This window comes from Penaeus japonicus, unplaced genomic scaffold (genome assembly GCF_977035675.1).
Source record: "Penaeus japonicus unplaced genomic scaffold, GWHDUDI00000001_assembly GWHDUDI00000009, whole genome shotgun sequence".
NCBI classification, from domain to species: Eukaryota; Metazoa; Arthropoda; class Malacostraca; order Decapoda; family Penaeidae; genus Penaeus; species Penaeus japonicus.
The window spans coordinates 30,925,554-30,940,877 of record NW_028234411.1 but is presented as its reverse complement, the minus strand read 5'-3'; the positions used below and the strand labels follow the sequence as shown (position 1 = coordinate 30,940,877).

Sequence of the window (15,324 nt, the reverse complement as noted above, 5' to 3'; positions counted from 1 at the left end):
AAAAGGTGTAGATTAGCATTTTATGTTGATGATAAAAAGGTGTAGATTAGCATTTTATGTTGATGATAAAAAGGTGTAGATTAGCATTTTATGTTGATGATAAAAAGGTGTAGATTAGCATTTTATGTTGATGATAAAAAGGTGTAGATTAGCATTTTATGTTGATGATAAAAAGGTGTAGATTAGCATTTTATGTTGATGATAAAAAGGTGTAGATTAGCATTTTATGTTGATGATAAAAAGGTGTAGATTAGCATTTTATGTTGATGATAAAAAGGTGTAGATTAGCATTTTATGTTGATGATAAAAAGGTGTAGATTAGCATTTTATGTTGATGATAAAAAGGTGTAGATTAGCATTTTATGTTGATGATAAAAAGGTGTAGATTAGCATTTTATGTTGATGATAAAAAGGTGTAGATTAGCATTTTATGTTGATGATAAAAAGGTGTAGATTAGCATTTTATGTTGATGATAAAAAGGTGTAGATTAGCATTTTATGTTGATGATAAAAAGGTGTAGATTAGCATTTTATGTTGATGATAAAAAGGTGTAGATTAGCATTTTATGTTGATGATAAAAAGGTGTAGATTAGCATTTTATGTTGATGATAAAAAGGTGTAGATTAGCATTTTATGTTGATGATAAAAAGGTGTAGATTAGCATTTTATGTTGATGATAAAAAGGTGTAGATTAGCATTTTATGTTGATGATAAAAAGGTGTAGATTAGCATTTTATGTTGATGATAAAAAGGTGTAGATTAGCATTTTATGTTGATGATAAAAAGGTGTAGATTAGCATTTTATGTTGATGATAAAAAGGTGTAGATTAGCATTTTATGTTGATGATAAAAAGGTGTAGATTAGCATTTTATGTTGATGATAAAAAGGTGTAGATTAGCATTTTATGTTGATGATAAAAAGGTGTAGATTAGCATTTTATGTTGATGATAAAAAGGTGTAGATTAGCATTTTATGTTGATGATAAAAAGGTGTAGATTAGCATTTTATGTTGATGATAAAAAGGTGTAGATTAGCATTTTATGTTGATGATAAAAAGGTGTAGATTAGCATTTTATGTTGATGATAAAAAGGTGTAGATTAGCATTTTATGTTGATGATAAAAAGGTGTAGATTAGCATTTTATGTTGATGATAAAAAGGTGTAGATTAGCATTTTATGTTGATGATAAAAAGGTGTAGATTAGCATTTTATGTTGATGATAAAAAGGTGTAGATTAGCATTTTATGTTGATGATAAAAAGGTGTAGATTAGCATTTTATGTTGATGATAAAAAGGTGTAGATTAGCATTTTATGTTGATGATAAAAAGGTGTAGATTAGCATTTTATGTTGATGATAAAAAGGTGTAGATTAGCATTTTATGTTGATGATAAAAAGGTGTAGATTAGCATTTTATGTTGATGATAAAAAGGTGTAGATTAGCATTTTATGTTGATGATAAAAAGGTGTAGATTAGCATTTTATGTTGATGATAAAAAGGTGTAGATTAGCATTTTATGTTGATGATAAAAAGGTGTAGATTAGCATTTTATGTTGATGATAAAAAGGTGTAGATTAGCATTTTATGTTGATGATAAAAAGGTGTAGATTAGCATTTTATGTTGATGATAAAAAGGTGTAGATTAGCATTTTATGTTGATGATAAAAAGGTGTAGATTAGCATTTTATGTTGATGATAAAAAGGTGTAGATTAGCATTTTATGTTGATGATAAAAAGGTGTAGATTAGCATTTTATGTTGATGATAAAAAGGTGTAGATTAGCATTTTATGTTGATGATAAAAAGGTGTAGATTAGCATTTTATGTTGATGATAAAAAGGTGTAGATTAGCATTTTATGTTGATGATAAAAAGGTGTAGATTAGCATTTTATGTTGATGATAAAAAGGTGTAGATTAGCATTTTATGTTGATGATAAAAAGGTGTAGATTAGCATTTTATGTTGATGATAAAAAGGTGTAGATTAGCATTTTATGTTGATGATAAAAAGGTGTAGATTAGCATTTTATGTTGATGATAAAAAGGTGTAGATTAGCATTTTATGTTGATGATAAAAAGGTGTAGATTAGCATTTTATGTTGATGATAAAAAGGTGTAGATTAGCATTTTATGTTGATGATAAAAAGGTGTAGATTAGCATTTTATGTTGATGATAAAAAGGTGTAGATTAGCATTTTATGTTGATGATAAAAAGGTGTAGATTAGCATTTTATGTTGATGATAAAAAGGTGTAGATTAGCATTTTATGTTGATGATAAAAAGGTGTAGATTAGCATTTTATGTTGATGATAAAAAGGTGTAGATTAGCATTTTATGTTGATGATAAAAAGGTGTAGATTAGCATTTTATGTTGATGATAAAAAGGTGTAGATTAGCATTTTATGTTGATGATAAAAAGGTGTAGATTAGCATTTTATGTTGATGATAAAAAGGTGTAGATTAGCATTTTATGTTGATGATAAAAAGGTGTAGATTAGCATTTTATGTTGATGATAAAAAGGTGTAGATTAGCATTTTATGTTGATGATAAAAAGGTGTAGATTAGCATTTTATGTTGATGATAAAAAGGTGTAGATTAGCATTTTATGTTGATGATAAAAAGGTGTAGATTAGCATTTTATGTTGATGATAAAAAGGTGTAGATTAGCATTTTATGTTGATGATAAAAAGGTGTAGATTAGCATTTTATGTTGATGATAAAAATGTGTATATATATTGTATATGCCTGCATCTAGTGACATTAGCCTCTATACAGATTTTACCAAATCTTATTTAGCTTCTAGAGCTTCCGTGTCAAAGGTCAAAACTCCAAACTTCATTTCGACTTGACCTTTCCCTTGAACGTGTTCTTGTCTGTTGAAGATTTCCTCCTCTCCTCCCCTTTACTGTTTGCTCCATCCTTAGTTTAGTTATTTTATTTTTAGCTTTCAAGCAATACTCGTCTACATACATTATTCTCACATGGTTCTTATCTGCCTGTCTGTCTGTCACTAGCAGGTTTATGATTTCGTGCTGAAACATTATATCAGCCATAAGTATTTACTACCTTGAATCTCTTGCGAATGCCAATTAAATGTTAGGGAGAATAAAACACAAATGTTTAAAAAATATATCTTTCATTTTATATTAATTTCCAACGTAAAATCTGTATGAAATTATGTGGACTTCACGGCGGTAGAATAGTTGGCTTTATTTTGGTGTGGTAACTATGGTTGCAGCGAAGATAGGTCATATTAATTTTTAAAATACATTATTCTGTTTAGAATAGGCGAACTTCCTATATCATGTACTTTCCTTTTGTTACTTTCCTTGCGTTATACCTCACATTGAATTACTTTATCTTGTTTGGAATGAAGAGGCACATTTATCTTATATCGACCTCACATGCGTCTACTGGCTCAGCGTTGGCGGCATCCTCCGCTACAACTTTTGGCTTGCAACTATGATTCCTCAATGAAACTTTGAATTTGTAGGAGTGCTTGCATATATCGCACGAGTACTTCGGAACATTGCTATGCTTATCTTCGTGCGCTGTTAGTTGACTCTTCTTAACAAACCGTTTGCCACACTTACATACGTAATTTTTCTTCTGCGCGTGAAGCTTTTCGTGAGACAAAAGTGAATCTTTTCTTGTGAAAGATTTGGGGCACTTGCTGCACTTAAACTGCTGACTTTCGGACTGGTGCTTCTTTGAGTGTCTCTGTAAGGACCAAGCAGAGGTAAAGGTTTGATCACAGAATTCACAACTTAAATCCCCTTTGCCTTTGCTCTCGTGGGATTTAGTGTGTTTGATCAGATCTTCGTTGCAAGCAAAGGATTTCAAACAAATATTGCAAGACGCTCTTTCATCCGTATGTTTGCGCTCCATGTGCCTCTTCAGCCCATACTGTTTTGCAAACTTTTCGCCACACTCTTGGCAGGTATAACTTCGATCTCGTGTGCCAGAGTGAGCCTCCATGATATGAGTTCTCAGGCCACTTGCAGTATGACAAGTGTGCTCACACTGAGTGCATTTATGGTGCTTTTCCTCCTGGTGGATGCCAACGTGATTCTGCAAGTTCCGAGAAGTGGTGAAATCTTTGCCACATTCTTCGCACTTGAAAGGTCTCTTGACTGCATGGACCTCTCTTCTATGTCGATTTAATATGTATGCTTTGTTGAACACTTGTTGGCACTGAGAACACCTGTAGATCTTCTTACCCATGTGTTTTCTCTCGTGACGATCCTTTGAACTTTTCATGAAGAAAGAACATTTACAAAACTGACAGGTGAAGTTTTTCCGATCTCCTTGTTCATGGGTTCTGTAATGCAAACTGAGTTGGACATCATCTGTGCATTCGAGTTTACAGACTTCACACACATATTCACTATGTTGCAATCTTTGTGTTTTTGCAAGTTCCAAATCACCTGTACCTTGTTTACCCGTTTTACCTTCGCCGAAATCCAAACTTTCATCTCTAGAATTGAACGGAACATCTGTACTGAATGTGCCGTTCAACCTGCTGACCAGAAGAGACTGGAAGTTGTGGATATATCGGTGTAAATCGGCATTTTGTCCCTCCCCCGAGGTTGGTGCAACTTTGCGTTCTTGGTCGTGATGGAACTTTTTGTGTAGGTATGGTAGGGGATTCGCTGAATAGTCAGGTAGGATTTCGTTTTCACAAACGTCTGGTTTACTGGGTTTAGCAGTGTAATCTTGGTTATAATATGATGGCTCTTCTCTAGAGATATTTCGGTAGTTACCCTCTTGAGAAAAGCTCTGAATATCATGCCCTACATCCAAAGCTGAGGCAGGCTGTAGGATCTCTGCTGACTGCATTTTCGTCGAGGTAGATGACGTTCCTGTGGCGGTCTCTGGTAGACAAAGACTGCTGGACGATGCATTTACCTGTAAACCTTGGATGGACTGACCTCCTTTGCTATCCTCTTGCAGTGAATCTGTAGAAACACTTTCTGGTTCTAATGCCGTCTTACTGATTGCTGCCAAAGGATTCTGTGTGGGCTGATCCACGGTTTTACATTGTTGAAAACTGTCTAACGACTCAATGACTTCACTTACCTCCTGTCTTTTCAGAGCTGGCGGCTGTTGGGTTGAGGCATCCCCTTCAAACCTAGATCTGGAGGGTTCGATCTGTTCAAGAGAGCCCTGAGATTTAAAAGCAGGTTCGAGTTCTAGGTACTGAACAGACTCGTGTGGCGATATCCAAGAGTCTGCGACTAATATAGAGGAATCGATGTCCACTTCAGAAGCAGCACCACAGTTTGATGATTCACTCAAAGTTCTGAGAGAGTCTGTGAGATTCGTACTTACAGGAAAACAGTCATCCACTTCGGCCTGCTGGCAGTGCTGGATTTCCCTTTCAGATGTAGAATGGAGATCTGGCACAGCAGGATTATTGTAAGGGGTGTGAAAATTTTGCGTTTGTAACTGTTCTCTACTTTCTAACTGACATATATTTGGATCGATCCTTGGTATGCTCACATCTTGCTGGTTATCAACATTCGGAAAATTGAGGTCTTTTTCCTTTGGATTGACATGCAAACTAGACGCACTTTCCTCTTCATTTACAGGTTCAGGTACTTGAGATGTGGAGGCTGCTTCAAACACTAAACTAGGAGTCTGCAACTGTATCGTAGAAGGGCCTGTATAGCTACTTTCGAACTGTGAAGCACTTTCTATCCTTCTTTGATCATTTTCTAGGTGACTTCTTTCGGGAGTAGTATATTGTTCCGCACTTGCCTTTGAACTTTCATTTCCTCTTTCTGCCGCCGGTGCACACATGTATTGGGGTTCGGCGCTCGTTGATGCAGAGGTCTCAAGTGTAACATTTGAGTAATTATCTTTCGCTGGCAACTCTTTGTAACTAATGGGACTGGGATTAGGATCTATTGAGCTAGCATAGCTATTTTGGCTGGAAGGTTGTTTCTCCAGCGAATAGTTGCAAGGGTCATTACTCTGCAACATTCTTTCTGATTTCTGCTTGATGACACCAGGTGAATTATTACTATTCCTCTGCCTTCCTGCCGACGGACTTCGTTCTGCCGATGCTGGTGACTTTGCAAAGCTTAACCTCTGTCTCTTGAACCTCTTACCGTGCTTCTCCAACTGCCACTCCCTCAACTTCAGTAGCTGCATGGCCGTGTCGTTCTCCTCCATGTAGTTAGAGGCCGTCGCATCTTCGGTGTCCGGGAAACCTCGGTCGAGGGGATCCAGCTCATCTCCAGTCAGAGTGTCGGCATCGATGACCGTGTTGATGGGGGTGTTGCTCCCACTGTTGTAGTGAGAGCCCGGAGCCACGTCGCTCTCGCACGACACACTCTGCGGGGCTGACAGCGTAATGTTCGGAGCCTCTTGCGGGCGGTTCGACGTCAAGAGGGTGTTGTGCTGCTTGATGTGGAAGAAGTACTTGTCTTTGCCAACTACCTTTGCCCCGCAGCAGTGGCAGAAATAGGCACGTAGCGTGAGTTCAACGGGTTCGTCTCTTGCTGCCAGGTTTCCCATTTCGGGGTTCTGACTCCAGTTCGACCTTGAGCTGCTCTCCGAAGCACAAAGGAATTCTTTATCGACGGCAGCATTTTCTGGAGAGATGAAGGAAAGCGTCGATTAGAATCTATAGGCGTAGAAAAAAGTATGAATAACAAAGACTAACTCCAAAGCACAAGAAATGTGAATGACACCTGCAGATTATACTTTCATCTGAATTAATGTAATTCTGAGGAAGCAATTAACAAGCAGCGGTATTAGTACTCATATATATATATAATATAAACAATATGTATATGAAAATATATATACAAAATATATATATAAATATAAATTATATATATATGAAATATAATGTAATATAAGTGTTTGTATATGCATATATATATATATATGTGTGTGTGTGTGTGTGTATTGTGTGTGTGTGTATTGTGTGTGTGTGTGTTATTGTGCGTGTGTGTGTGTGTTATTGTGTGTGTGTGTGTGTGTGTGTGTGTCTGTATTGTGTGTGTGTGTGTGTGTGTGTGTGTGTGTGTGTGTGTGTGTGTGTGTGTGTGTGTGTGTGTATGTCTGTCTCTCTCTCTCTCTCTCTCTCTCTCTCTATATATATATATATATATATATACATATATATATATTTATCTCTCATACGCACACACGCACAGGCACACGCGCGCGCGCGCACGCACACACACACACACACACACACACACACAAACACACACACACACACACACACAACCCCCCAACCTCACACACAAACAACCCTCCACACATATACATACACTCAAACAACCCCCCCCCCCCCCACAAACACACGCACCCTCTCTCTCTCTCTCTCTCTCTCTCTCTCTCTCTCTCTCTCTCTCTCTCTCTCTCTCTCTCTCTCTCTCTCTCTCTCTCTCACGTACGCACGCGGGCACACACACACACATACACCCCTACCAACACACACACAAACAACCCCCACATATAAACAATCCCCAACCCCCCACAAACATACAAATCCCCCCCCCCAACAAACACAACCAAACAAGCAAACGACCACCAGCCAGCCGACCAGCCAAACAAGCCAACCCGCCACCCAGCCGCCCAGGCACCCACGGACCCACCTAATGGAACGGCGCTGTCGTTTCCGGCATGGGTCCCAACCCTTCGGTCTCTCTCAATTTCCGGCGGCGCCCCCGCTTTCGCCACGCCGCCCGTCAGGTTATCGCCCAGATGCTGCGCCAGGTGGTGAATCAGGCCCTGGATCCCGCCGGCGTCGGACCCGCAGACGGCGCACCTCAGAGGGCGGTAGGTGTAGTACAGGAGGTGGTCGTGCAGAGCCACCACGGACATGAAGTCCTGGCGGCAGCACAGCGGGCACCCGATGGATCCCATGCTCTCGTAGGGCCGGCGGCGTCGCCTCCTGAAACAGCGGCCGGAGGTTCTCACGGGGTGGTGGGGAAGAACTGATGTGGGGGGGGGGGGATGAGAGTGAGGTTGGGGAGGGGGAGAAGGGAAGGGGGCGGGGTGGGGATGGGAAGGGAGAAAGAGAGGTTGGGGAGGGGGAGGGGGAAGGGAAGGGAGAAAGAGAGGTTGGGGAGGGGGAGGGAGAAGGGAAGGGAGAAAAAGAGGTTGGGGAGGGGGTGGGGGAAGGGAAGGGAGAAAGAGAGATTGGGGATGGGAGGAAAGAGGGAAAAGGAGGAGAGGAAGGGAGAAAGGGAAGAAGAACGGGTATTAGGAAGGGTGAGAGAGATAAAGAGAGGGGTGTGGCGGTAGGACAAAGAGGGTAAAGGGCATATCGGATGAAGAGAAATATAAAGAAAGAAAAGGGAGAGGGAGAAAAAAAAAATAGAGATAGAGATGTAAAAAAGAAAAGAAAAAGAAAGAAAGACAAAAATGAAAAAAGAAAAGAAAATGAAAGAAAGAAAAAAAAAGAAAAAGAAAAGAAAAAGAAAGACAAAAATGAAAAAAAGAAAAGAAAAAGAAAGACAAAAATGAAAAAAGAAAAGAAAAAGAAAGAAAGAAAGAAAAAAATATATATATATATAGAGAGAGAGAGAGAGAGAGAGAGAGAGAGAGAGAGAGAGAGAGAGAGAGAGAGAGAGAATACATAAATTGTAAAGAATACTTTTTATCTCTACTACATCCAAATATTAACAAACTATTCCTATTTTCTTTTCCATCATTAAGATATTGATAAACAAAATGTAGACAAAAATAATCAATAAAAACAAGAGATGTAAGTACTACATCAAGAAAATGCCACTTGTGCAAAAAATTGCAATATAATGGTCAACCATTGATGATGATGATGATAGTAATAACAAAAATAATAGTGGGTAATAATAGTAGTAGTAGTAATAATAATGATAATAATAAGAACACAAAGAAGAATAGTAATAATAATAATAATGATAATAATAATAATAATGATGATGATGATAATAATAATGACAATAATAATAACAATAATAATGATAATGATAATAATAAAAACAATAATGATAATAATGTTAATAATAATTGTAATAATGACAATAACAATGATGATGATAATAATATAAATAATAATGATAATAACAACATAATAATAATAATCATTATCATAAAAGCTGATACAAAAAAAATCTATGTATCATCATGTTTTCATGAAACAATTACAAAAAGATTAAATACAAATCAGAAATGCCTTGACTATGGTTTCATTTTTTTATTTGCTTAATTTAATTTATGTATATTCTCTTTCTTTTGTTTGTTTGTTATAAGAGCACTTCACATGTAATGGGATGTGGTATGTAAGTTGAAAAAATATAAATAATGTTTTATATTTATATTTTTGTCTTGACTTTACAATATTCATACCTTCACTGACATACATTCTTAATATATAGATATTGTTAATGTTGATATCTTTACTTTTATTACATCCAGTCATATCTGTATTAGTGCTCAGGTCTCTCTCATCACTTTGCATATTGCCACAATATAAATAAGTAGCTTTATAAACTAAGAGCATTACTTTATGCCAAAAGTCATTATTAGTATTTTCAATGGAAAGCAAAAAATATCATGTATCCATTATAACTTATCTACATTAGGTGAGTAATTACAACTTCCATAAAGTTTGAGTTTTCTATATCACTGATGTTCAATCTTTTTAGTAGATATGCCTCTGGTTACTACTGTTAAGAGAACGATGATACTTATATACAGAATTTCCTTTTCCTCTGAAGATATTGGGTTTGTCACTCACTTTCTTAGCCAAAAATTTGATTTATGCCAATATATTCAAACATCTTTGGCCTGAATGTATTTTATTTCTCATATCTAATCCTTTGTAGGCATGTGAAAATCCTTGGAAAAGGATTGGTGTTTGAGGGGTGACTTAACCCATTGTGGACGGATGTCATGCCATACATGATGCAGGAGCTTTGGCCTGACGACAGACGTCATGATGTACATGACGTTCGGGGATTTTGGATCACTGTGCTATTCTATTGTGCTATGAGTATGGAGTGAGGGTTGACGACAATTGCAGTTATAATAACTATAATTACCAAAATATTTAGCAAACCTAACATCCAAAACGTAGATGACACCACTTTCTAGCACCAGCAGGAGAGGGAGCCTTGAATTGCGCCCATCCTCAGTTTCTAGCAAGCACTATCTTTAACCCACACAGGACGGGTGGTACAGCATGTATGTGTACGCATCAAAAAAAAGCCCAGTTGCCGGCACAGTATGTATGCGCGGCCATTATTGATTTTTAGGCCTAATTCGAACGCCCCAGCATTTGGACATTCAAGGCTAGAATTCCCCCGTCGGGAATGGGTTAAAGAGCAATGGCACACAGCAAGTTACCAACCTCATGCTCTAAAGTACCATCGATGAAGGATTGGCATACAGAACGAGAAGAGAGGAAGGGGACTCACACCATGCCCAGTGCCTAAAATGTACCCGTGCCAGTAGGGATGCCTTTTACTGTGGTACTCACCATTATAAGTTTTCTTCCTCTTCCCTACCTCTTCATGTAATCCTCATTACAGATCGTTATATGTTTCATATTCCTTCGTAACAGTACACGAATATGAAAAAATAAAATTGTTTTTTGTCCTCCCATAAAACAGCAATCACACACACAATCACACGCGCGCACACACGCGCGCACACACGCGCGCACACACGCGCGCACACACACACACACACACACACACACACACACACACACACACACACACACACACACACACACACACACACACACACACACACACACACACGCAAGCGTGCATACACACGCATATACGCACGCACGCACACACACTCACTTATAAAAGTCAAAGACAAGCTAGATAGGCATACCTTACTTGCTTACACTATCCTCTTCTCTGACATTCCATCTATCTATGTATCTAGTACTTTGATCACTTATCACTGGTAACTGACAGCTGCTTATCTTTTTATCCTATGTGTCCAAGAAATTATACAAATCATGTAACACTACAAACTGCAAGATATTAATATTGCTGAATTTAGTAGTTGTTGCCCTTGTAGAAGTAATCCCTCTTATTATAAACCGTCTCTCCTTTCATAGTCTAAAATACTGACTGATGAGACTTAGATAGAAATAGTGCAGATAAGGAGGAATCAAGGTGAATGGGAGAGACGAGAGAAGAAATTGGAGAGAGAGTAAAAGAAAAAAGAAATTCTACAGCAATTATTTAAAATAGTATTGGTATCTGTTTTCTCTTGTGTTCTTCAGAAAGACAGTTTAAAAGGCAAAAGTATATTATCATTGACATGAGCAATGTACATGAACCAATTAGCTGCAATTTTATAGTGGAACAAAATTATTACTGTCAAAAATCAGCAGAATAGTTAAATTTTCCATAAAATGTTTTTCTATTTTAATCAGCAGGTAAACTACTTGTTCCCTTTAAGCTAAAAAAATATTTACATTAATGGTAAATTGTCTTCCAAATATCACTGAACCAATAAAAAGCAGATTCTCAACAAATAAATAATATACAAATAACTATATACATAAATAAATGTAACATCAAACACAACAATCACACTTCTGGCAGAAATTAAACTCATTTCACTTTAATAGAATTTACTACAAAAGCATCCATTTCAAGAAACAAAATACAATTGCAATAACAAAGTGAAGGCATACATATACAAGGAGATTTTTGTTACCCAATATGCTAAATCATTTGATAGTTCTTTGAAATCAGAGAGCAAAACTCAATCAATTCTCTTGGAGAACACTATGCATCCATTAATAATACATATTAATCATAATCGTCATTATGACAATTCTTATTACTATATTTATTGTGATATTGACGCCCATGATAACACCAACCATGATATGGGTGAAAATGGTCAAGATCATGATATCAATAATGAAAACTGACATAACAAATAATTATTTAACAAAAAAGAAGAAACAATACAATGAATACAAATTTTTGCTAATATAAATATGACAGCAACAATAATATATAAAAACTGATGATTGACACAAAATATTTTTGTCATACTTGAGTCTTTTCAAAATTTACCAAATATCATGAGTATATTAGTAAAATTCTTTCATTACCATGTATCTGAGTTACTTTAGTTAGATCAATGCCATTACAGTGTATATGGAAGTTTTATTTATTATCACTGTATCATTATATATAAAAATATATTTTATCATGAAAAAAATATCAGGATACATCAATATTAATATTACCTAACAATGACAAAAATGTATTACAGTATGTATAGTATAGTATAGCCTGTTATATAAACTCCTACTAAAAGATTTTTAGGAACTGAGAGGAATAAAATCGCTCATATTCTTCGGTGAAACTAACCCTTGCACATGCATTGCTTTCATCAACATTACAAAGTATCTTCTCCTTTCCTTTAAAACTAAAATTTCCCAATATGGTTGGTATCACACCCCTAAGATCAGGCTATCCTCCTCTTTGTACATCAAGACTATCTTAGCTGTAATTTCCCATACGGTCTTTGTAGAACAATCCGGGTGCAAAATGTTAAACCAGGTATGGGCATTCACCTCCTCAGAACTGGGTACGACAATCCCATACACCTGGACGACCAAGTTCAAGATTGCTGCTGACAAAACCTGCGGGGGGTACTTGAGAACAATGGGCGAATGGTAAACGTCTTGAATTACTGTCCAGGCTAGCTGAATTATGGGTACGGCATCAAAGACTTCATTCCCTAGCCAGTCTTTGACTGACTGTATGTAATGGAGCAAGTACTTGTGTGGCAGATCTACCTGCATCTTGAACCCAAGAAAGCGCATGAGCAACAGTTCTGCTTGAATCAGGGAGTCTCGCATGCAGAAATAGGGATCGAGGGAGAGAGGGGGTTCTCCTCTTCTAACACAGTTGATTCCAACATTAATTATGTCTCTGATTTTGATGTCATCATCTTCTACCTTTGATGCAAGGTACAAGCAGGTGCAGCCAATGAGATACGGGTCATATTCCTCCAGGGAAGCATCCTCATAAAACTTGTGGTAATATGTGGCTGCTGTGGCCACAGTAAGTACACTTGCCTTGAGTTTAATGCCACACTCAATAATGAATCGTGCTCCTGAGAAACTACTACAGTTTTTGGTGTAGTCTACTGGGGGGTTAACATCCTCTTTCAGAAAATTTTCCTCTGGATACTGTCCTTGACACACAATTCTATTTTCCTCATTGGAAGTCATTATGAACATATCAATCTATCTAGTCACAGCTCCAACATTCTTGGGAACTTCGACTATCTTCTCTAATCTGGAAAAAAATAGAAAGAACTATCAAATAATAGCATATTCATTTACAGTATGCACTATGAACTTTGCAAGTGCTTTGATAAGCTTTTACTAATGGGCTAAAAATCTGACCTTTTTTGCTCTGTTTTGACAACATACTATATGAATTAACATTTAAATGAAATATGTATTGCCTCCACCTTTCAGCATGTTTCTTATAATATTTTGATACATACACATTAAATACACATACACATACAAACACACACACATACACACACACACACACACACACATATATATACATACACATATCACATATCATTAAAGAAGTGTTACTTAAAGTATGAATATTTCCCTAATAATACTAATATTTGAGTAAGTAGTAGCATGCACAGAGTATATATTTAGATATGCAGTAAATATCATAAACTAGCAAGCATGAAAAGTGTATACACATCATAAACATATTAGTAAAGAGAATATGGAACAATGTTTCTTGTGCAAAAATAGTAAATAAATGTGAAAAATTATTACATATAAACAACCAATTTCACAAAATAACCTTAAATACAATTTCTAAACACTACTTGGTATTTTTTCCCCACAGCTACTTGAATCATTATCTCTATAGTATTATTACAAAAAAGATACTCATACTTTTCATCTATTAGACATCCTTTCAGTATGATTCTATCCCTTACTCTCTCATTATCTTTTATTTATCTCCCTCTCTTAGTAATATTTCAAGTTCTCTTTTTTGATTCTCCTGCATTTCCAGAGCAGTTGTATTCTGAAGAGATTTGACAGAAAGAAAGCCAGAATATCGATCCATAATTGTTATGTGCTACAAAATTTTTGTAGGAAGACATCTGGCTTTGAGTAAACTTTCAGTAGGTGCTATTATTTTCTGCATAAGTTACAATTTATATTCGCTTTCAATTGTCAGGACTTTATTAACAAGGTGGTCCTCCTTTCTGATAAGGTCTGGTTTGCTTGTGGGTAAATCTTCTTCATTGACAAATATGAATCTGGCGTTGGTGGATTGTTTGTGGTATGTACCATCCTCTTATAGTAGTTTTAGTCCATTCTGACCGGCTATTGTAATGTTATTGTCTAAAAAAAATAAAGAATGACATGTACCATTTCTTTGTATTCATTGTGCACTTGTAATACACAAGTAAAGGAGACTGATACTGCAGCTATGACACCTGTCTAACCTGAAAGAGACAGGGTAGAAATGGTCTTGCCATCATGTATTAAATCATCTCATGAACTCTTCCAACCCAAAGGATTGCAGATCCTATATTGGTATAATATCTGATATTTTGGGTACCATGCATATTTCCCTGGTGATACTAAATTACCTAAGAACATGGATGGAGCTGTTACTGCTAGTGGTAAAGGAAGGCCATCTTGGTCTAGAAACCTAAGTTTGTAGCAGCAGCATCAATAAATGTTTCTATAACATACACAGTGGCCATTAACCCACAATTGTTTTGCCATCAGGATCTTGCAACTTATTTTTTTTGCTCTAATCATTCCAGTTTTTGGTAAACCCTGTAGTAATTCATACCACACACCCAACTTATAACCACCCAGCTAGGGGGCTTTGCCTCTTGGAGCCCTGTGATCTTTATATATTGCATTCTAACCATATAACCTACCTTACTCTAGCCAGGAGTAACTGTCCTGTAGATCCCCAAAACAAGCAGACCCTAAGTGGATGAAGGATATAGCCTTGTTGTTATTACATTTGTTTCTATGTGTAAATCAGTGTCTGGAAACTACATACTTTTACATACAGAAACACCAAAATGGATTTTTTTCGGTCCATCAAATGAGTCTGGATTGCTTGTCATTTAATCTTCAAAATTTCAATACTTGGAACAATTCATTAGCTCTGATATCAAGCCATGACTGATACTAATTGTTTTTTTTTTTCAAAATGGTAACAATATTGTTTTAAAAAAATAACAAGGAATGATGGGTTGAGAAGCTGTCAAAAACAAAGTTTGAAAAAATGCGAAGACACAGAAGTTTATTA

The 15,324-nt window shown here is 36.6% G+C and overlaps 1 protein-coding gene across 4 annotated transcripts in view; it reads right to left on the bottom strand.

Annotated features, from left to right (window-relative positions):
* Window positions 1–3,120: 3,120 nt before the first annotated feature.
* Window positions 3,121–15,324, bottom strand: part of LOC122264098 (cyclin-Q) — a 13,558-nt gene continuing 1,354 nt past the window's right edge. The window contains exons 1-3 of one of the 4 annotated variants that reach the window (XM_086539944.1): window positions 10,488–10,629; window positions 7,618–7,916; window positions 3,121–6,600 (exon numbers count right to left, since the gene is read on the bottom strand). In XM_086539944.1, coding sequence (XP_086396070.1) covers window positions 3,386–6,600; window positions 7,618–7,888 — 3,486 coding nt within the window. In that variant the 5' untranslated portion in view covers window positions 7,889–7,916; window positions 10,488–10,629 and the 3' untranslated portion in view covers window positions 3,121–3,385. Of the gene's footprint in view, window positions 6,601–7,617; window positions 7,917–10,487; window positions 10,630–11,592; window positions 13,300–14,944; window positions 14,996–15,324 lie in introns of those variants that run through there. The other 3 variants (XM_086539943.1, XM_086539945.1, XM_043032803.2) reach the window with 3 other exon arrangements.